The sequence below is a fragment of the Primulina tabacum genome, chromosome 12, assembly GCF_025594145.1.
Source record: "Primulina tabacum isolate GXHZ01 chromosome 12, ASM2559414v2, whole genome shotgun sequence".
In the NCBI taxonomy this organism is placed as follows: domain Eukaryota; kingdom Viridiplantae; phylum Streptophyta; class Magnoliopsida; order Lamiales; family Gesneriaceae; genus Primulina; species Primulina tabacum.
In genome coordinates, this window is record NC_134561.1 from 34,316,571 (window position 1) to 34,340,705 (window position 24,135).

The window sequence follows — 24,135 nt, forward strand, 5'->3', positions numbered from 1 at the left end:
GCCCACTTTGCCAAAACCTGAGATTACGAGTCTTCCTAAACCGGAGCTGCCGTATTTGCCAAAACCCGAGCTTCCTACACTGCCAAAGCCTGAGCTTCCCACATTCCCAAAGCCAGAGCTGCCAACTTTACCAAAATTTGATCTGCCCACAATGCCGAAACCCGAGCTTCCTACATTGCATAACCCTGAGCTTCCGGCATTCTCAAAGACAGAGTTGTCAACTTTGCCAAAATCGGAGTTTCCTACTTTGCCGAAACCTGAGCTTCCTACACTCCCGAAGACTGAACTGCCAACTTTGCCAAAACCGGAGCTTCCTACATTGCCAAAACCCGAGCTTCCAAATCTACCAAAACTTGAGCTTCCGACACTGCCAAAGCCTGAGCTTCCCTCAGTCCCAAAGCCAGAGCTATCAACTTTGTCAAAGCCCGAGCTTCCTACACTCACGAAGCCTGAGCTGCCAACTTTGCCAAAACCAGAGCTTCCCACATTGCCAAAGCCCGAGCTTCCTACACTCCCAAAGCCTGAGCTGCCAACTTTGCAAAAACCAGAGTTTCCCACATTGCCAAAACCCGAGTTTCCTACGCTGCCAAAACCTGAATTGCCTAAACTGACAGTGCCAGAAGTGCCAAAAGCTCCATAAGTTATTGATTGGGATTTTAAAATGATTATCATGGGGTAGAGTGCTAGAATTTGTTTCGAAGGTCATTTGGGGTGATTGATACATGTTTCTATTATTGAGTTTTTTTTCATTGTTCTCATTTGCTTGTACCTTTGTTTAAAGATGTTGCCTTTCCGGTGTCATGATGTTCTTCAGTGAATCGTTATACATTTCATATATAGTTTCAGTTTGCTTGATTTCTGCTGCCTACTAATTTGATGATCGCATCTATCACCTTTTCTTTTTCTTTTCTTTCTTTCTTTGTTTACTGCACAGTTTCTTTTGTTGTATGAACTATCTATTGGCATGAAGCTCATCGACTTTTTGTTTAGTTTAAGGAACAAGCAGTATTCATTGATAAATCAGACAGCAAAGCAACCATCCGCAGAACCATTTGTGCAAAAAAAATAAATATTCTGAAATATGCTCGTGTAGCGCCTGCATAGAGTTTAGATTTTGAATATTTCCTGAAGTTTTGAACTTTCTGATCTTTACAAAATCTGAGAATAAAAAGGGGGGTGGGGGGCAATATTAAATACATGACTGCTAATCGACATATGAACCAAGTACCACAGGTCAAATACAGCTTAATGCATGGATGCTGATTTTGATTTACATGGTGAGAACCTGAGATTCCAGCAGTAGCAGCAGCTAACAAAATTCCAGCAGCAATTCATATTTCAGAAGATGTTATTTTCCAGCAGACCAAAATCCAACAGACAAAATCCAGCAGACGGAACCCAGCAGCAGAAGAGTTCAGTAGCGAGATTCCAGCAGATAGCTACTGGTTCTGCTCAGGACTTGTAACTGAAGCATTTAACATGAATAAAGGCTGTTAATGGCAGATTATGGTCATTAATTAGAAGGCTAACAGTCAGACTTTGGCCTATAAATAGCACCCTCAATCTCTGAAATGATTGTTACCAAAATCTTGAGATCACTTGAAATTAGAGAGAAGAGAGTGCATTTTTCGGAGCAGTAGAAACCAGTAGCAAGAACAAACAGATTTCAAGACTTCAACCGAAATATTTAGCAAATTACGGTAAGTGGGCTTATATATAAATATCTTGAAATCCGTTTGATAATTCTGTTTTAAAGTTCAGTTTCTGTATGATTGATTTCTGATATATGATTTTGAAGCACTGAAACTCCCTAGTGAACTAATGGTAGGAATATATATTCTGAACATTTCTGAATTCTGATTCTGATTCTGGCCTCACCCCTTAGAGGAGAGAACATATAGGGGACTGATATCAGTTTAGCCATGAAATTCACTAACGTGCTTAGTGCTTACTAATTCTGATTTCTGTTCTGAAACCTGTGATCTCTGGATTTTGATTACTGTTCTGAAAATAAGTATTTTCTGTACATTATTGTATTACTGTTTCTGTAAAAATGGTTTTTGAAAACTGGGTGTGAGAACCTGAATTTCCAGCAGCTAGAAATGTTTCAGCAGCTATCAAAATTCCAGCAGCAACTCATATTTCAGAAGCTGGTATTTTTCCAGAAGACATGTATTTTCCAGCAGACAGAATCCAGCAGCAGAAGAGCGAGAAAGCAGCAGACAGTTACTGATTCAGCTTAGACTTGTAACTGAAGCATTAACATGGAATAAAGGCTGTTAATGGCAGATTATGATTATTAATTGGGAGGCTAACAGTCAGAATTTGGCCTATAAATAACACTCTCAAACCTCTGTATTGGGTTACACAAATCTTGAGACTCACTTGAATTTTCGAGCTAAAGGAGTACTTATTTTTCGAGCAGTAGAATCCAGTAGAAAGAGCAACCAGAATTCCAGTAGACTTCAACCGAAATTCTAGCAAATTACGGTAAGTGGGCTTATATATAAATATCTTGAAATCCGTTTGATAATTCTGTTTTAAAGTTCAGTTCTGTATGTTTGATTTCTGATATATGATTTTGAAGCACTGAAACTCCCTAGTGAAATAATGGTAGGAATATATATTCTGAACATTTTGAATTCTGATTCTGATTCTGACCTCACCCCTTAGAGGAGAGAACATATAGGAGACTGATATCAGTTTAGCCATGAAATTCACTAACGTGCTCAGTGCTTACTGATTCTGATTTCTGTTCTGAAACCTGTAAATTCTGAATTCTGATTTCTGTTCTGAAAATACGAGTTTTCTACATATTACTGTTTTACTGTCATGTTGAAAACGATTTCGAAGATTGAGAGTTATTCCCTGCCCCTGCTTACTGAGTGACAATCATATCACTCACCCACCAAACCCATCTCAGCTAATAACGAGGAAGAAATATTAGAAGAAGAAGAACAGATCCAGTTCTGGGCTGGTGAAGAAGATTATTGTTTTCAGTTTATGTTTATGTTAATTCCGCTGCATCTGTTTAGATATTGTAATTCTGATTTTACATTTCCGCTGTAAAACATTATTAATTGAGTTGTATCAGACATTGAATATTCAGTATTATGAATAAAAGATTGGTTTCTGAATTTTGTACTTCTGAGGCTTGTTGTTTTCGAATGTAAATTTGAAAGCAACGCCGGTGTCAACCAACCCTCGTCCCGGGGCGTGACACTGAGAGTTATTCCCGCCCCTACTTACTGAGTGACAATCATATCACTCACCCACCAAACCCATCTCATATAAGAACGAGGAAGAAATATTAGAAGAAGAAGAGCAGATCCAGTTCTGGGACTGGTGAAGAAGATTATTGTTTTCAGTTTATGTTTATGTTAATTCCGCTGTATCTGTTAAGACACTGTTATGTCTGGTTTTACATTTCCGCTGTAAAACATTAGTATTCGAGTTGTAACAGACAATTGATTTATTTCGTATTATGAATAAAAGACTGGTTTCTGAATTCTGTACTCTGAGGCTGGTTGTTTTCGAATGTAAATTTGAGAGCAACGCCGGTGTCAACCAACCCCCGCTCCGGGGCGTGACATTGAAGTGGTATCAGAGCAAATCAGGTTTCATAATCTGGGGAGGAACAACTAGAAATAATAAGTTCTGATAGACTTCTGAAAATAAGTCCTGAAAGTTACCGAGATAGACTACTGAAAATATGTTACGGTAATAGACTACTGAAAAATAAGCTACTGTAATAGACTACTGAAATGAGTAGAAAAAAAAAATTCAGTAGGCCAAAAATCAGTAGACCAAAACCAGTAGCCCGAAACCAAAACCAGTAGCCCGAAATAAGAAACCAGTAGATCTGAATGTAGAAGACTGGGTCAGTAGACTCGGAATGCAGCAGACTGGTTCTAACAGTGCTGGAAAAGCAGCAGACTGATTGCAGTAGCATCAGAATTGCAGTAGATAGTGTATACCAGCAAGTGCATGAAGTAGACTTTGCAAATGGCATGGAAGTTGAGGTGTTTTTCGCGGAAACTTCGAACGGTCATAACTTTTGGTCCAGGAGGATTTTTACTATTAAAAGTATGCGTTGGAAAGCTCTCGACGAGGAGAACCTAATCTAGAACAACGATTCTATCGTTCTAGCACCGCCGAAGAATCCCAAAATCATTCGTTTAGATAGGGATATCATCATTTCCGTAAAATTTTACCGATTTTTGAAACTTTGAGGAATTTTTATTTCTAAATAGCTTAGCATTTTTACACCAAACTTGGTACCATTCATGTTCTTGATGTGAATGATTTTTAGTAAAATTTTCAAGCCATTCTGAGACCGAAAATTTTTTGAGCCATTTTCTTCTACTAAATGTTATATGCATACTGATTCTGTTCATTCCAGTAATTGTCTATAGTTCGACCTGTATTCTTGATATCATTTCTTAACCTAACCTAGAACGTAACCTAGAACGTAACCTAGAACGATTCAATCGTTCTAGCACCGCCGACGAACCCCAAAATCCTTCGTTTAGATAGGGATATCATCATTTCCGTAAAATTTTCTAGATTTTTGAAACTTTGAGGAATTTTCATTTCCATATGGCTTAGGATTTTTACACCAAACTTGGTACCATTCACGTTCTTGATGTGAAGGATATTTAGTAAAATTTTCACGCCATTCTGAGACCAAAAAATTTTTGAGCCATTTTCTTCTACTAAATGTTATAGGCATACTGATTCTGTTCATTCCAGTAATTGTCTATAGTTCGACCTGTATTCTTGATATCATTTCTGAATCTCCACTCTCATGTTTTGGATGTAGGATATGGCTGACCAGAGTAGCTACATTAAGAGCTTAGAGAGGAAGCTAGAAAAACTCAAGGAACATAACTACTGCCTAGAGCTGGACAAAGACGAGTTAGAGCGTCGAGCAGAACACTTGAGGTGTGATGTTCAACGATATGCTCACTATCTGCATGAAGCATAAGAGAGGAATAGGAAGACTCAACAAGAGTTTGAGACCTCCCAAGAGACTGTTGCCGAGTTCATCGAGTTACGTGATACCTTGGTTGAGAAGATCCAAGTGCTTAAGGATAAAAATCACCAACTCGTTCACCAGCATAATCAGTATAGTGAACAGACTGATGCTCAGATTCAAGAGCTGCACGACACCGTGGAAGTTCTTAGTGACCAGAATGCAGTTCTGCATGGTCATATTGAACATCTACAAGCAGTAATAGCCAACCAAGACGAACCTGAGGAGGATCCCGAAGAAGATGAAGAAGTCGAGGAGGATCCTATGGATTTGAGATTAGGAGAAGTGATAGATTAGAACATCAGTCAGTGGTTTTCTTTGTAATATCACTTGTTCCAATTGCATTTATGCTTTCAAATTCGATGTTTCGTTGTAATTGCACTTTCTTGAGAAAGCAATAAAAATTTACTTTTATCCATTGGTTTCATATTTAATTTTGAGCAATTACTTAATCATTTTTCTTCTTTTGTTTAGTCTCTATTCTGCCATCAACCTTAGAACTTTCGAATTGTAGGAAATGGACGGACGACCTGTGAGAAACAACCGTAACCCTCGTTACAATAACCGCAACAATAACCGTAATGATGAGGATGCACAACAACAACCCCCACAGCAACCACCAGCAGTTGGCCTCAGTCAAGTGGACTTGATGGCTATAGCCACGATTGTGGCAACCACACTACAAGGGTTGGTGAACCCTAATGCTAACCAGCCACCGCCACCACCTCCAGCTCAGAATAGGACTAAGCAGCACTATGAGGCTCTCCGAAGAGCAAGAGTCCCAAACTTTGATGGAAGTTCCGATCCCGAGGTCGGACAGAATTGGATGAAGGAGGTGGAGAACCATCTTCGATTACTTGAGGTTCCACAAGGGATCAAGGTAGATGTGATTACACATTTTCTTGTGGATAAAGCAGCCAAATGGTGGGAAGGAGTCTCACCTAGCTAAGTAAGGGTGGGACCTATCACTTGGCAAAGGTTCCGAAAGGCATTTCTGAAGCAGTACTTCCCGACAGCAGTTCGAGTGCAGAAGCTGTCAGAATTTGAAAGCTTAGTTCAGGAACAAAACATGACAGTGGTGGAGTATTCGTCCAAGCTCCACTCATTGGGAACTTACTCCCCAACCATCATGGGAGATGAGGCCTTGAAGATGCATCGCTTCAAGAAGGGATTGAACAGTCGTATTCAATCTGCCCTTGCCGTTATCGAGCCCAATAGTTTTGATGAATTGATGGGAGCCGCCATCAGGGCTGAGAATGACATCAAGAGGCGTGAAGGCGAGAACAAACTCAAACGTCCTCAGCCAAGCCAATACCAATCGGACCAGCAATTCAAGAGGCCTAGGTTTTCAAGCAGCCAATCTACCAGTGCTCCATCCAAAGGAACCACGTCTTTTCAGTCAAGCAAAGAGGGAGTCAAGTGCCAAACTTGTGGATTCGCTCACACTGATGAATGTCGTAGGAATTCTGGAACGTGTTTCCGTTGTGGAAAGATGGACCATCGCATTGCTCAATGTCCTCTTCCAGATCCAAGGAATGGACCAGCAGGAGGAACAACTCCAAACAAGCATAAGGAGAACAAGCCAAATGCTCGAGTTTATGCTATCACTCAAGAAGAGGCCGACAACTCAAATGATGTTGTAGCTGGTACCATTCTAATTAATAATATACCTGCTTATGTGTTATTTGATTGTGGTGCTACGCATTCATTCATGTCTAAAAGATTTGCCAAGAAGTTAGGAGCTAAGCCTGATGACTTAGAAGAACCATATAGAGTAGCAACTCCTGCAAATCGAATTTTAGACTCCCGCACTCTATATCGGGATATTAGTGTTTTCATAGAAGACCAAAATTTCAAGGCAAACCTGATTCAACTAAACATGGTGGAATTCGACGTAATTCTGGGAATGGATTGGTTAGCCAAGAATCATGCTGTAGTAGACTGTCATGGAAAGACGGTAACCATCAAAGCTCCAAGCCAAGAGAAACTTTTATTTCATGGTAAGACAAAAGAACGAAAGACTCTTCTTTCTGCTTCTCAAACTTGGAAAGCCATGAAATGTGGAGAAGAAGTTTACCTAGCTATGTTAAGCGAGGTAAAGAAAGAAACCACACTTACTCTAGAAGAGATTCCGGTAGTACAAGAATTCCCGGATGTCTTTCCTGAAGAACTCCCTGGCGAACTTCCCGACCGCGAGGTAGAATTTGAGATTAATTTAGTGCCCAATGCTGCACCAATCTCAAAAGCACCATACCGAATGGCTCCGGCAGAGTTGAAGGAACTCAAAGAGCAACTTCAAGAATTGTTGGATAAGAAGCAAATCCGACCAAGCGCATCTCCGTGGGGAGCTCCTGTCCTATTTGTAAAGAAGAAGGACGGAAGCATGAGAATGTATATTGATTACAGAGAGCTGAATAAGATCACAATCAAAAACAAGCATCCGCTTCCAAGAATAGATGACTTGTTTGACCAACTCAAGGGAGCTACGGTCTTTTCCAAGCTCGACTTAAGGTCAGGCTACCACCAACTCAAGGTCAAGACGGACGATATTCCAAAGACAGCCTTCCGAACAAGGTATGGACTTTATGAGTTCATGGTGATGCCGTTCGGATTAACAAATGCTCCGGCAGTATTCATGGATCTCATGAATAGAGTGTTTAAACCGTTTCTTGACAAGTTTGTTGTGGTATTCATCAACGACATTCTAGTGTATTCGTCAAGTGAAGAAGATCACAAGGAACATATTCGTCTCACCCTCTAGAAGCTGAGAGAAAATGAACTGTACGCCAAGTTCAAGAAATGCGAATTCTGGCTAAAGAGCGTCGCATTCTTGGGACACATAATATCAGCAGTAGGAGTATCTGTGGACCCTAAGAAAGTAGAGGCAATCTCAGATTGGCCTAGACCAAAGAATGTGACAGAAATTCGAAGCTTCTTGAGATTAGCAGGCTATTATCGAAAATTTGTTGAAGGATTCTCTTCAATAGCCATACCTCTCACCAAGCTCACACAGAAGAGCTCTAAGTTTCAATGGAGTGAAAAATGTGAGCAAAGCTTCGAGACTTTGAAGAAGAAGCTTACATCCACACCAGTGCTGGTATTAGCTATGGAAGGTAAGGACTACACCGTCTACAGTGATGCATCTAAAGAAGGTTTAGGATGTGTACTCATGCAAGAGGGAAGGTTGATAGCATACGCGTCAAGACAGTTGAAGCCGTTTGAACATAACTACCCAACGCACGACCTCGAACTAGCTGCAGTGGTATTCGCACTAAGATTTGGAGACATTATCTTTATGGAGCCAAGTGTGAGATTTTCACCGATCACCAAAGTCTCAAATATTTGTTCACACAAAAGGAAATAAATATGAGATAAAGACGATGGATCGAACTCATGAAGGATTACGACTTGACAATAAGCTACCACCCAGGCAAAGCCAACAAGGTAGCCAGATGCTTTAAGTCGAAAGAATATGAGTAAGGTGATCCTGACATCACTTTCAGCACAACCATGTCTTCGAGAGACCATCAAGATAAGTCAGGATAGAGATCCTGCGTTGGTGAAACTAAAAGAGCAAGTTAAAGAAGGGAAATCACCAGATTTCGAGACGAATAACAAAGAAATCTTGTGGATGAAAGGATGATTGTGCGTACCAGACATCGATAACCTTCAACAAGAAGTAATATCTGAGGCACATAAGTCGAAATTTTCAGTCCATTCTGGCAGTACCAAGATGTACAGAGATTTGAAGAAAAATTTTTGGTGGAGTAGAATGAAGAAAGACGTGGCAATGTTTGTTTCCAAGTGTCATGTGTGCCAGCAAGTCAAGGCAGAGCACCAAAGACCTGGAGGACTTCTGCAACCTCTAGAAATTCCAGAATGGAAATGGGAACATATCTCCATGGATTTGTTGTCGGGTTATCAAAGTCTAGACAAAATCATGACGGTATCTGGGTAATCGTAGACAGACTCACGAAATCTGCTCATTTCTTACCTGTCCGCATGAATTATAATTTGGACAAGCTAGCCACATTGTACATGAATGAGATCGTACGATTGCATGGAGTTCCAGCTAGCATACTGTCAGACAGAGATCCTAGATTTACATCTCGATTTTGGAAGAGCTTTCAACAAGCTATGGGGACTAAGGTTACTCTTAGTACGACATATCACCCTCAGACCGATGGCTAAACAAAGAGGACCATTCAAACTCTAGAAGATATGCTGAGAGCATGTGCGCTAGACTTCAGTGGTAATTGGAGTGAACATCTGCCCTTAATCGAGTTTGCTTACAATAATAGTTACCACAAGTAGTATTGGAATGACACCATACGAAGCTCTGTATGGACGAAAGTGCCGATCACCACTGTATTGGGATGAAGTAGGGGAAAAAGCCATTGTTGGACCCGAACTGATCCAAGAAACAGTGGATAAAGTTACTATGATCAAAGAGCGACTAAAAGCTGCACAAGATCGACAGAAAAGCTGGGCGAACATGAAAGAAGACCCTGTGGAATTTGAAGTTGGAGAGAAGGCATATGTAAAAGTGTCACCCATGAAGGGTGTAATCCGATTCAATAAAGTTGGGAAACTGAATCCCAGATACGTCGGACCATTTGAAATTCTTGAGAAAGTGGGAACACTTGCTTATAGATTAGCACTTCCACCCAACATGTCAAGAATTCACAATGTATTCCACGTCTCGCAGCTGAGGAGATATATTTCTGATCCAAGTCACATTCTGGAAGCTGGACCACTTCTGGTGGAGTGCAATCTAAATGAAGGGCTGAAGTATGAAGAAATTCCGATTCGAATTGTGGATTTCAAAGACCAAGTACTGAGACGACGAACTATTCCATATGTCAAAGTATAATGATCCAACCATACCGAAAGAGAAGCTACTTGGGAGATGGAAGAAAAGATGCGAGCACAATACCCTTATATCTTTGAAGATCATGTATAGCTAAGTTTCGAGGACGAAACTTCTCATAAGGAGGAAGGGATGTGAGAACCTGAAATTCCAGCAGTAGCAGCAGCTAGCAAAATTCCAGCAGCAACTCATATTTCAGAAGATGTTATTTTCCAGCAGACCAAAATCCGGCAGACAAAATACAGCAGACGGAACCCAGCAGCAGAAGACTTCAGTAGCGAGATTCCAGCAGATAGCTACTGATTTTGCTCAGGACTTGTAACTGAAGCATTTAACATGGAATAAAGGCTGTTAATGGCAGATTATAGTCATTAATTGGAAGGCTAACAGTCATACTTTGGCCTATAAATAGCACCCTCAATCTCTGAAATGGTTGTTACCAAAATCTTGAGATCACTTGAAATTAGAGCGAAGAGAGTAGCATTTTTCGAAGCAGTAGAAACCAGTAGCAAGAACAAATAGATTTCCAGACTTCAACCGAAATATTTAGCAAATTACGGTAAGTGGGCTTATATATAAATATCTTGAAATCCGTTTGATAATTCTGTTTTAAAGTTCAGTTTCTGTATGATTGATTTCTGATATATGATTTTGAAGCACTGAAACTCCCTAGTGAACTAATGGTAGGAATACATATTCTGAACATTTCTGAATTCTGATTCTGATTCTGGCCTCACCCCTTAGAGGAGAGAACATATAGAGGACTGATATCAGTTTAGCCATGAAATTCACCAATGTGCTCAGTGCTTACTAATTCTGATTTCTGTTCTGAAACCTGTGATCTCTGAATTTTGATCACTGTTCTGAAAATAAGTATTTTATGTACATTATTGTATTACTGTTTCTGTAAAAATGGTTTTTGAAAACTGGGAGTTATTCCCGCCCCTGCTTACTGAGTGACAATCATATCACTCACCCACCAAACCCATCTCATATAAGAACGAGGAAGAAATATTAGAAGAAGAAGAGCAGATCCAGTTCTGGGACTGGTGAAGAAGATTATTGTTTTCAGTTTATGTTTATGTTAATTCCGCTGTATCTGTTAAGACACTGTTATGTCTGGTTTTACATTTCCGCTGTAAAACATTAGTATTCGAGTTGTAACAGACAATTGATTTATATTCAGTATTATGAATAAAAGACTGGTTTCTAAATTCTGTACTCTGAGGCTTGTTGGTTTCGAATGTAAATTTGAGAGCAACGCCGGTGTCAACCAACCCCCGTCCCTGGGCGTGACATTGTCAAGTCTTTTACGCCTGTGAAGAACCAACTTGCAGCTAGGTTTCAAAATTTGTTCTGCGATATAATTTTTTTTAAAAATTGCTACTATCATCTATTTTTAAATATTAAATAAAATAGTCGTTAATATATGAGACGGTGAAACTAATTGTTTAACATTTATGTCTTAAATTTATATGTTATGAAAGCTAATTTTGGAAATGAAGTTAAGAAAATATTTTAGTTTGATTTTTGTTTCAATGTTCTTGTAAACCAATGACATGTTTATCTTTAGACCCTTAATGTCTAAATCTTAAAAATTCTTATAGATGTTTCAAATAATATCAAATTTTGTTTATTGAATTTATAAATTTGTTTGATATATATATTTTTTAAAAAAAATTGTAGTACTAAAATCTTTAAATTTTTTATTATAGCTAAACGCTCCGAATTCTTTTAAGAGATTAATATTTTATGATATTATTAAAATGATAGTGAAATAGCACAATAAATTAATTTAATTTATAATTTCAATGAAATTCAAAGAAAATTATTAAAATGAGCCAAATAAATAGCATAATTAATTTAATTTATAATTTAAATAAAAGCCAAGAAAATTATTAAAATGAGAAAAATAATTAATAGTAATATTAAGTAAATTTAACAGTGACTTTTTAAAAAAATTATCTAAGATATCTAAGAACATTGAGATAACTTACTTTATTACGTACAAACTAAAATAAAAATGTAACTCAACTTTATTTTCTCACGCCCGTTTACAATTGAAATTTTTTCCATCATCCACACTTTTATGGGTATATAGAAAAATGAAATATTAAAATTGTATATTTATTCCACCTAATATATAATTAATAGTCTCACAAATGCTAATGAATTTCTATATTCTATATAAAAGTATGGATCCCTATTTTTCAATTGTCAAAATATAAAAATGACATCATTATCAATACAAATCCAAAAACTCAATAAGAATATATATGTAAAATTCTAATTGTTGTAAGGACAGAAATTAAATATTAAAATTTTATATTTACTCTATCTGATAAATAATTAATAGTCTAACAAATGCTAATGAATTATTACTATAATATATATTGATTGTAATAATAATATCATTTCAAGAATAAAATGTAACCCCTATATTAATTTTCTTAAATAATCTATCTCTATACTACCTTTAAATATTTTATCCTTTTAATTTTCTCTATGTATGTTATTTTATGATTTTAATGTAATTTTTTAATTATATTTTTAAGTGCATATTCTAATTAAGTAATAAATTATAATATAACAAGAAGTTATATGAAAAAATTATATATTCAATAGTAGAATAACATGATAAGTATATAATAATATGAAGTTTAATAGTAACATATTTTATGGGGTTTTTTTAATTAAGAATTGAAAGTAAAGAGTTTAATATATTATTTAGGAGAATTTATATCAACAATTATGAATGTTAATATTTTAATAATATATAATTTATATTTTTCATCAAGTCTTCAGATATATACGAATCATTATTATATATATTTTATGTATTTGTATGTGCTTAATGCTTATATATGTATGTACATTGGACATTTCAAATTATTTGTTTTCTATGATCCATTTTAATATCAAATAGGTCATAGTATTGAACAGTCGAAATCATTTGTTTTTTAAATTTTAGAGTTGTATCACAGTCAAATTATATGTAATATTTATGCCACTTATTTGACTGTGAATTTTTTCTTCTTAAATTTCATAAATAATGTAAAACATATATAGAAATCTAAAAATTATCAATCAAAATATCACATAATACCAAATTTTGTGTATTGTATTTATAAATTTTTCTGAGATATAATTTTTTTTTAAGTTGCTAATATGATTCATTATTAAACATCCAATAAAATAGTCATACAATATGTGAGATGGTAAAACTATTTTTTTAACATTTATGTCTTAAATTTATATATTATGAGAGCTGATTTTGAAGCTAAAGTCAAGGAAAGATTTTAGTTCTGATTTTGGTTTCAATGTTCTTGAAAATCATAGTCGGGTTTACCTTTAGACCCTTAATGCTTAAATCAGGTCGGAGGATTTGAATAAAACCTGTAACGTTCTATCAGACATTTTAAGTTAAAAGCCGAGCAAGATGGAAGGGATGCCCGCGCGGTGGAGACTGCTCGTGAGGAAGGTAACGACTGCGAAAGTTACTTCTTCTTTATCTCATTTGCATATGGAGAAAGACAAGGAGCCAAGAACAGCAATGGGGGATCATGGCTTCAAACTTAGACCTTGGTTCCAAGAAATTTGAGTATATTTGTATGGAGGCCATTTTTCATTGGCCGTGTAGAATTTAGAAGCTCTGGTATATGAAGTGGTTGAAATACTAAAAAGTCTCAAGTCATTGGTATTCCAAATATTAGCACAACTGATTATGACATACAAAAATAATATTCCCAATTCGAACTTTTCAAAGTTTAGTACATTACTTCAAAATTAAATTGATAAAGCACGTCCAGCTATGTTAAAGAGTTGAGACTAAGAGTGTAAACGAACTGAGTCGGTTCACAAATTTTTTGAGCCAACTCGAAAAATATTTGATTCGTATTCAGCTTATTGAATTCGATTCGAACACGCAGATTTTCGAACCGAACTCGAGCATAAATTATTTTTTTCAATAATTCAGGAACCGCTCGCGAGCTTTAAGATTTTATTAATGTAAGACAATTATATATTAAATAAATAAATTTAGGACCTTTCGAATGTTTATTTTCAAGCAATATTTTGAATAGTTTGCGAACATGTTCAAATCTTTCGAGTCGAATCCAAACCTTAATTCGAACCGAATTTGAGCCAAAATTTTAAAAATTTTGAACTTCCAATCGAGCTCGAAGTCGAATAGAACTAATTACAGGCTTCAAATTTTCGTCATATTCGGCTCGTTTATACCTCTAGTTGGGACCTAGATTTCTATTTTTTTAAAGAAAAAATTGAAGGTTTGTAGGCACTAGCAAATTAAATATATCGTACGTTTAAAAATAGGTTGAAATATTCAAAAAAAATTAGGCAAAAACTTGTGTGAGACAGTTTCACGGATCGTATTTTGTGAAACAAATCTTTTATCTGGGTCATCCATGAAAAAATATTAATTTTTATGCTAAGAGTATTACTTTTTATTATGAATATAGGTAGGGTTGACCCGTCTCATAGATAAAGATTCGTGAGACCGTTTCACAAGAGACCTACTCAAAAATTTAAAGTTGTTATTGTTAAATAGGTTAAATAAATAAATAATGTAGGTGAGAGTTTCTATCAAAGAAAAATTTGTTGAAGGGTTTAATAAAATAAAGTTGTCCAAATGATAATATGAGGTGCAAAATGAGAGGGATGCCCACTTTTGGATGCACGAGTATATGCTGATCTTGTTTGGGTGTTTATTGGAGACTAGAATGGAGATAATCGGAAGACGAAAAGTGAAGATTTCATAAATCACCTTTCCAAGGTAATATCTAATCCTTGACTGATTGCATATAAGGGTGAGTCTTCGGTTAATTCGGTCAAAAATCGAACCAAAAATTGATTTGATCGAATTGTTGGAGGCTTATCGAACCAAACCGATTTCTCACTAAAACCGAGTTACAATCAGTTGTCTCGGTCACTAAGTGAATTAATCGATTTTTCTAAAAAAATATTTAGAATATATATAATTTAAATATTCTATTTTAATCATAGTAAAACATATCATTCATAAAAAATTAAAAATAAAAATAATTATGTATAATATTAAATATAAAATGTTATAAAAATATTATAAATTATATATAAAGCTTAAAAAAATCAAAATTATTTATTTAATAATTCGGTTAATTCCATTAACCATTTTTTTTTTTTTTACTAAAACCAAAACCGAATTGAATTAACAGATTTCTTTAAACTTCAAAACTGAATTTCTGAATTAATTTGGTTTGTTATTAATCGAATTCTTACACATCCTTAATTTCATACATCACCTTTCAAAGGTAATCTCTATATATAGATGCAAATATAAGTCAAATGTGCCCTCAACCATGAAATTAATACTGGTTAGCCATCTTAAAAAATCCCCACACTTGTGAAGGCAATGCCCTGTACCTGCCAGCTTGAATTTACAAAGTGAAATGAAACAAACTTCAGGCTGGTCTTCTCGGCCGAAAATCAATGCCGCTGGCTCTGGTGACGCCTACAAAAGCCAGGCATCCTAGGCGTCATTTTAAATCCTCCCCGTGTGCCACGTCGTCCCCTATATCGATGTCATCTTCGTCCATTCGCAGCGAAAATATCTATTTATCAAGATACAAATCAGGCTAGTTACTACAACATTCCATGCTGATATAAAAGTGCTTCCAAGACTTGGTAGCCCATTCGGTGAAGCCTTAAGTCGCCATTGACTAGAGTCAGCAGCTGCTTTAGCCCACATCTGCAAGAAATCAAAACTCTTCAAATTTGGAGTTTGTTAAGATTGAGATTTAGATCTAATTCAATATCAAAAGCTAACTCAAGAAAGGAGGATTTTCCAAATCTATATATGCAACTCTAATGGATTTTATCCAACCGATGTGAGACAACTAACACAAACCTTCACCTTCAAGAATGAATATTTGGAGCTTGAAGTTTACAAATGATCCAACCATGGGTAGTCCAACATATAACGGTGGAACTTGAGCTCTAATACCATGTTAAGATTGAGACTTGGACCTAACTCAACCCCAAAAACTAGCTCAAGAGGGAAGGATTGTCCAAGTCTATATATGAAGGAGTGTGAAATTTACAAATGATCCAACTATGAGCAGTCCAACACATAACGGTGGAACCTGAGCTCTGATACCATGTTAAGATTGAGACTTGGTGTGAGAACCCGAATTTTCAGCAGTAGCTAGTATTTTGTAGCAGCTAGCAATATTCAGCAGCAATGCAAAAATTTCAGCAGCTAACAATTCCAGCAGCAGAAGAGTTCAATAGCGCGAGATTCTAGCAGACAGCTACTGATTCTGCTTATGAATTGTAACTGAAGCATTCAACATGGAATAAAAGCTGTTAATGACACATAATGGCAGATTATGGCCATTAATTGGTAGGATAACAGTCATAATTTTGCCTATAAATAACACCCTCAAATCTCTGAATTGGTGTGACACAAATCTTGAGTTATCACTTGAAATTCGAGCTAAGAGAGTGCCTTTTTCGAGCAGAAAAATCCAGTAGCGAGAGCAAGCAGATTCCAGACTTCAACCGAAACTTTCTAGCAAATTACTGTAAGTGGGCTTATGTATAAAAATCTTGAAACCAGTTTGATAATTTCTGTTTTGGAAGCAAAGTATATGTATTTTTTATTTCTAATCTCTAATTTTTGAAGCATTGAAACCTAGTGAACTAGTTGTAGGAATATATATTCTGAAACATTCCTGATTATTGAATTCTGATTACTGATTACTGGCCTCTTCCTTTAGAGGAGATAACATATAGGGGACTGATATCAGTTTAGCCATAAAATTCACAAACGTGCTCAGTGCTTACTTGCTAAATATTAAGTTCTGATTTCTGTTCTGAAACATGTTATTCATGAATACCGATTCCGGTTCTCAAAGTAAGAGTTTCAGTATATTATTTGTATTAATGTTTCTGTTGAAAATTGTTTTGAAAACTGGGAGTTTTTCTCACCTCTGCTTATTGAGTGACGACCATATTACTCACCCATCAAACCCATCTCAAATAAGAACAAAGAAAAAATATTAGAAGAAGAAGAGCAGAATCAGTTATGGGGCTGGTGAAGAAGACTGTTGTCTCTCAATTCTAATTTATGTTTTTCCGCTGCATCTGTTAAGACGTTGTTATGTCTGGTTTTTAAATTTTCGCTGTAAAACATTAGTTATTTGAGTTTGTATCAGACAAAAAAATATTCAGTATTATGAATAAAAAGACTGATTTCTGAATTTTGTACTTGTGAGGCTTGTTGTTTTCGAATGCAAATTTGAGAGAACATCGGTGTCGACCAACCCCGTCCTTGGGGTGTGACACTTGGATTTAACTCAACCCCAAAACTAGCTCAAATGGGAATGATTGTTCAAGTTCATATATGCAAATCATAGAGATTTTATCCAACCGACGTGAGACAACTAACAGAGTCAATGTTGTTTATTTCTTCCTCCAAATAACCATAGTTTCCGCCAGAAGAATGGTCCTCTGGGTACTTAAGAATTCAAAGGAGAGGAGAGAAACTATCAGGATCCTCAAGAATTTCAGTAAAAACGTGGCATTCAACGGTATCTTCAACTTGAGACGTGACATCCCTGCCTCTAATCTCCAAAAAAATCAGTTCATCTTTGATGTTTCGTCGAGGAGAATCTTCAAGCAATGCTTGCAAGAATCAAAATTTTATATAGAGAGAGATGATTTCTTGTTCGAGATATTATTATTATTTAATCTTTTAGAAACAATTGACCGGATATTTAATATTTCATTTTCGAGATATTATAATTATTTGTAGCATAGAAATATTAATTAATTTTTTATTTGAAAATTACATTTTTTAATTCATAATTTACGTTTTTTTTTTTGTTTTCAATCATGTTGTTTGTCAATTCTGCGGTCTTAATACATTAAATTGCATTTTTTCGATTTAGCGACGAACACTGCTGTTGTATCGAAAGTCTCGTTAATATGCTGGTAAAATAACTAAAATCGAAAAAAAATTCAACGTAGTGAACTAAAACTGAAAATTGATCAACAATATCACCAAAAAAATAATAATAAAAACAAGAATATCATATGATCAAAGATGCTTGTTTATGGTACAATTACTCCCTATTAATAAATATAAACATGTCAATGCAAATGTGTTTTAAAATTCTAATTTAAATATATTTCCTGTATAATTGTTATTTTAATTCAAATTTCTATTTGATAATAATTCTATTATTAATTATATTATCACTTAAACTAATATGTTTGAATCTTAAATATTATGATAAAATCTTTATATATGATGTATATTAAATTGTTTAAAAACATATAAATAAATATGCATCATATTTTCTAATTCTGCTTCTATAAATATAACTAGAGTTCATTTTTTTTTACAAATATTGATATACACTTGGCAATTTAAATTTATTAATCCTAGTATAAAATATATTATTTCATACATAAATTAACTTTAAGTAAATAAAATGGAACGTAATAAATTTTGCACAAGTAAGTATAAATAATTGTGCGGTGCCTTAGGGCAAAAATAATCAGTAAAAAACCAACGAGTTTACACAAAAATTAACAGTAGTGATTTTAATCAAAAAACAATTTCCTAAACACGTTGAGAAAATCAAAAGCTTCCTAAAACAAATAACGACACTTAAACAGTATTTAAGAAAGCAAAACACGATGCCAAAATCGGAGCAACAAAAACAAATCTTCAACCAACTCTTCACAATTGTTGTCTGCAGATGTCTCCAACAATTACGGCAACACATGGATTCAGCACTCTTCGATCATCAGCAACCTTGTAGATTGTTTTGTCTAAAGTTTATGGCGTGCAAAGGTGCAAGAGTATGTATGTTCGTCTGCGTAAATCATTACCCTTTGCATGAGATGAATCCTCTTATTTATAACCCTAGGATTTATCAACAAGAAAACCTACACAATATGGAAAGTAGGAGTTTTATTAGAAACAAACTCTTTTTAAACAAAGATATCATACGACAAAAATCTTAGCATAATTATCACATTAACTATCACTTTATCTAGAAAAACAAAACCATAATTAAATATTCAAAATCATATCAATAAGTAAAAATACTTGGGTAATAAATTCCCTTCACAAATAATCAGGAAAATAGTTTTTTAGTCTATTAACTTGTTCGATTTTGAGTTTTGGTCTATAAACTTTTCAAATTTTGATTTTCATATACTAACTTTTAATTTTTGAGTATTTTTATCATATTGTTGATTCTGATCTACTAACTTGTTCAACTTCTTCTTCTTGCTCAGAACTACAAATCGCATGCTTCAATGGCATACCAAACACTCATCTCTTAACTCCCTTCCCAAGATGTAGTCGGCTTCTTTCATTAGGTGTGGGTAATTTTCTTGTGATTAATTGAGCCAACTAAACAAAAATGGGAAATAAATTTTCTTATTCTACTAACTCGTGAATTTGTTGTGTTCGATCGACTCTCATTTATTGAATATTTAACCAAACACTCATCTCTTAACTCCCTTCCCAGACCCTTCTCAGATAAGAACGAGATTAATAAGATGAGGAGCAAACCAGATTTTGGAGATGGCGAAGAAGATGATTTCAAGTCCATGCATTTACAATTAGATTTATGTAATTTCAGTTGTACGCGCTTCCGCATTTAGTTCGAAACTTATTGTTCTACGATGATTATTGTTGAGCAACGTAAATCGATATGCTCTGAGTACGTGACGTGACATACTCAACGCAGAAATGAAGAAATGCCAACATTTAGAATGATATATAAACAATACCTGACTATATGACGGAAGTGGCTACAAAGATACCAAACTTCATAATAAACAATCAATGCCAAAGCTCGTACTAATACCAATCTTTACAATACTCTACTTCACTTTAGGCTCTACTTTACAGTTTCATCCTTCTACCTACAAATCTTTGCTCAAGAATTAATAATCACAAATAATCTTATTCACAGCCAAGGAAAAATGATTTTAGGAAGCTTACTTTGAAGTTGAGCTGTCTTCATCAAACATGAGCGATTTTCGTAGGAAAATACTATTAAGTCCATATGCATATGTTACCATTCCTGTCGGAGACAGCCAGAGTTTTCCCAAGATTACTCCATGAACAGCATAATATGGGAGATGAAAGCTCCTTGAGTGTGCTAACTATTTTCGCATTCGCTACAGACCAAATATGTACAGACCCATCAGCAGATCCAGCAGCCACATAGCCCTCATCAGGACTGATACATGATCTGCTCCAATTAGATGCTACTCTATTCCCGTTACCTCTCAATGTTGTACAGATTTCGAGAGTACGCATATCAAATAAGTTATGCAAGTTGTCTCTTCCACTAGACAAGATAACATTTCCATTTCTTGATAATGATAGAGATGTAATTGCAGAAGAATGTGCAGCGACCTCACTCAGAAGTTTTCCGGTCTGAATATCCCAAAGGCGCAGATTTCCATCTACATGACCAGAACAAATGGTCCGTCCATCCATGCCAAAGCAGAGAGTATTGCAATTGCTGTGAAAGATTAGGGTATTGACACAGTAGCCTTTCCGAAGATCCCAAACTTTTATCGTGCGATCATAAGCTGCACTCACAACATTACGGTTAGAGACTCGGTTGACATCGACAGCACAAACTTTGTCTACATGGCCAGTGAGAGTATGCCTTATTCGACCAGAGCTTATGTCCCATACATACAAATTATTTGCGCTGCTAGCCGCAATGACAGATTTGTTGTCTTGGGTGATTGAAACATCAAGAACGGAACCAAGGCAACCACGAAGAGTACGGCTCAAAGAACCTGTACTTGTATCCCATATTTTAATAGATTTGTCCTGCCCTCCACTAAACAACTTATCGGAATTATATTCGAATAATATTGAGGCACATCCACCTTCATGGGCTGGGATTCTTTGCTTGCAAATAGTGGGAATGGTTGACTGAACATAATATTCGGCGCCTTCTTCACTGCAGCGAACTAAACCATCCACTTGCTGATTGGCAATTTGTTGTATGCTAATACCCTTAAGCCCCAACATGTCTTCATAAATGGCATTAGCCTAACACAAGAAGTTGCAAATACATCACAGTAACAAGCTGGCTCTCGCCTGTTTAACATATGTTTCCTACTGGAAAATCACTATGAAAGAAAACAAATATATTCGAACCAAATAAGTACTTTATATATTAAAAGCTGGACCATGATATTGAATCCCAACTGACAATGAAACAATACAGTGGCAGTCCTTGTCTCGGTCAACTAAATCATACTTCTCTACGTTAACATGAATGATGATTTCATGCTTCAAGAAAAGATTTACTACCTCATTAAGGCGTTCAGCATCTTTCATTTTCTCCAACATCCAACGGTCAATCAATTTCTTGTTTTCTGCCTGAGCATTGTCAGCTCTTACAGTGGTTGCTTCATGTTGTTTTTTAAGATCCTGGTGCTCATCTATCAACAGTTCTAGAGCCTTTGTCTTTTCTTCTAACAGATCAGCTAAACGAGAACATTCATCCCTGCAAATGAGTAAAAGTTAAGCTGACACATAGATACAATAAATTCATAAGTCCAATACCCCTCAGCCCATACTTATATCCATTGGAATTCCCGTTCGAATTCCAACGAAAGAAATTGAAGGAGAAATGAGAACTTCATACCTTGACTGACTAATTTCATCTTGCAAATCAGATATCAAGGATTCCTTCTCCTGCAGTAAGGATTTTGTAGTTCTGGAGTCAGCCACTTCAATGGCAAGTTGTTCTGAGAGCCGAGATTGAGCTTTGTAAAACTGGTGGATCTCCAACTCGAGATTCTCAGCTTTCTCTTTCCACTCTGAGCCCTGAGATTATAACACAAACTTAATCCAAAATTCATTTTTGAGAAATCACAAAAACTATACATGCATAAATGCATTTATTTCCTTCCTGTCTCTTTCAAGTACAAAAACAACAAACTTAACCAATAAAATCAGTATCACAATTTAAATGCATCATAAAATTTTGAATGAATCTCCAGTGCAATAAGAGTTTCATTTCGCCCATTTATGTAAAAAAACAACACTTATTAATAAAAATTCTAAACAGCATAGGATGAGATATCTTCTCAGTACAAACCTGAAATTTTAAATCAACAACCTAACTTGCAATCTAAGCATTAAATAGACAGAGTGCTGGCGTCGACTCGGACTAACATAGGTAGTCATCAAATCATTAATGAAAAAAGGGGTTTTTATAAAGGTTTTTGGCTGATTGAATTCAAAGTGCAACCAAATATATAAAATGTTTCCGACATTGGTGTTATTTTTTCTTGTACTCCTTCAAAGATAACCTCACTATTTACTAAAATTCTGAAATTTTCTCTGTTCCAAACATATATTCAGCTTATTTAATTTTGCTATTTCAAACCACACCCAGCAAAAACCATTTTCGTTAAATAAGTATTTCTAAATTGAGTAATAGTTCTCAAATTCCCTCATCTAGTCAAATCATATCTTGAAAATTTTAGGTATTAAATTAAATATCCCTTCTCGCCTCTCGGTCATCACTATCGAGAGTGAGAATGAAATAATACTATACACTAAATACCTTCACTCATGTGAAACAATCCACTATATAGATAAGTGCCCGATATAATTATTGAATTTCGAAGTCGAGTAATGTTGCCATAAAAAGTATATATTTCAGCACCAACTAACCTTTCAATCTATTATCACTAATGATCAATAAAGTTGATTAGAAATGATGGTTGTGTTAACTAAAATGCGTTCAAATTTTCTCTACAAAGTGTTCCTCTCTAAAGCATAAAATTACCAGAACCCTATACACATCTTCAAAATTATCTCAGACACAATAATATATACCACTACTAAAATGCATTTGAGACCAAAGTAACTTAAACAATCTGAAAGCTAAATTCTGTTAAAAAATACAAAAAATACAAATTAAGCATCAACTTGAAAATCACAAACCTAAAAATAATTCGTATGGAACAGGGACAACCTGGGAAAGAATAGGTCGAGAGAGAGCGCTGAAAGCAGGAGAATGAGCCCCTTCTTCGTGTAAATGCCGTTTCTTGAGCGCTTTCAAAGCATGTTTTATTGCTTCCACTGCTATTTCTTCTTGCGACCTTAGAAAAAATCGAAACAGAAAACGAAAACAACTAAAGGGTTCATCGCTGATTCTACCAATCGTAGAAAACAAGCCAAAGAAATCAGACCACAAGTTTGAAAAATTACATCTTGGATAATATATTTTTTGCGTCAGATCACGAAAACTTTGTCAGGGATTTTAACCACTGATTTGGGATTTCCAGTGATGATTAACTGATGACATCCGGTGACGAAGAAGAAGGGAAAAGTTGAGAATTTTTTTTAAAAAAATTGTTTTCTGAATTCCGATCCCCGCAAGCGGTGGCTGCAAAAGGTAACAATGTATGTTCTAAACTTGCTGTGGCCAATCAAGGAGACTGGAGTCTATGCTAAAAACGCTTTTCCTTCTATGAAAACGCGAACAGACGTGATGCGACTTTTATAATTCCCCTCTTTTTTTAAGAAAACAAAGTGCCGTGGCACAAAAAAAATATATAAAATAAAAAAATCTTGGAAGTGACTAGCTTTATGTGTTGTTTGGACTTCAAACTTATAATGTAGTGGATAACGATAACGAAGGATGGAAATAGATCTAGAGGGGTGTATTCGCTTGTACGAGATTTATGATTTTTGTAATTTTAAAAATTTAGAGATGTTCAATAAAGATTTTTGTATATTTTATAGAAGTCTTGCTATATTAAAAATAGATATTAATAGGAGTTTTAAAAATATCAAGTGATATTAAATATTAACTTTTAAAAACTCTATAAAAATCTAGATAGATATATTCAAATTTTCAATATATTTTTAATGACTATATGGAATTCATTAAGATACAAACATTAAACACTAATGTACAACTATAAATTATCAAAAATTATATTTGATTCAACTTAAAGATTTGAATGGATTTTTAAAACTTCTAACTCATACATAAGGCCTTTATTTTCTCTTTCATTTCAAGTTTGGTAAAAACTTGTGTGAGACGGTTTCACAGGTCATATTTTGTGGGACGGAACTCTTATTCGGGTCATCCTTGAAAAAATATTAATTTTTATGTTAAAAGTATTGTTTTTTATTATGAATATCGATAAGGTTGAC

At 35.3% G+C, this 24,135-nt stretch overlaps 1 protein-coding gene across 1 annotated transcript; it reads right to left on the reverse strand.

Moving 5' to 3' along the window:
* Window positions 1-19,675: 19,675 nt before the first annotated feature.
* On the reverse strand, window positions 19,676-23,407 carry LOC142520833 (autophagy-related protein 16-like). The gene is made up of 5 exons (XM_075623988.1): window positions 23,182-23,407; window positions 22,946-23,072; window positions 21,605-21,786; window positions 21,268-21,463; window positions 19,676-21,003 (listed from the first exon to the last, which is right to left on the reverse strand). Coding segments are annotated over exons 1-5 (1,527 nt in total). The 5' UTR covers window positions 23,184-23,407; the 3' UTR covers window positions 19,676-19,983.
* Window positions 23,408-24,135: the final 728 nt, after the last annotated feature.

What these genes read in the sequence shown, in the direction of transcription:
- LOC142520833 (XM_075623988.1), bottom strand. An exon ending in GATGAAATTAGTCAGTCAAG is followed by an intron (nt 21,464 to 21,604) that starts GTATGAAGTTCT and finishes ACTCATTTGCAG; the next exon opens with GGATGAATGTTCTCGTTTAG. An exon ending in ATGCTGAACGCCTTAATGAG is followed by an intron (nt 21,004 to 21,267) that starts GTAGTAAATCTT and finishes TTCTTGTGTTAG; the next exon opens with GCTAATGCCATTTATGAAGA.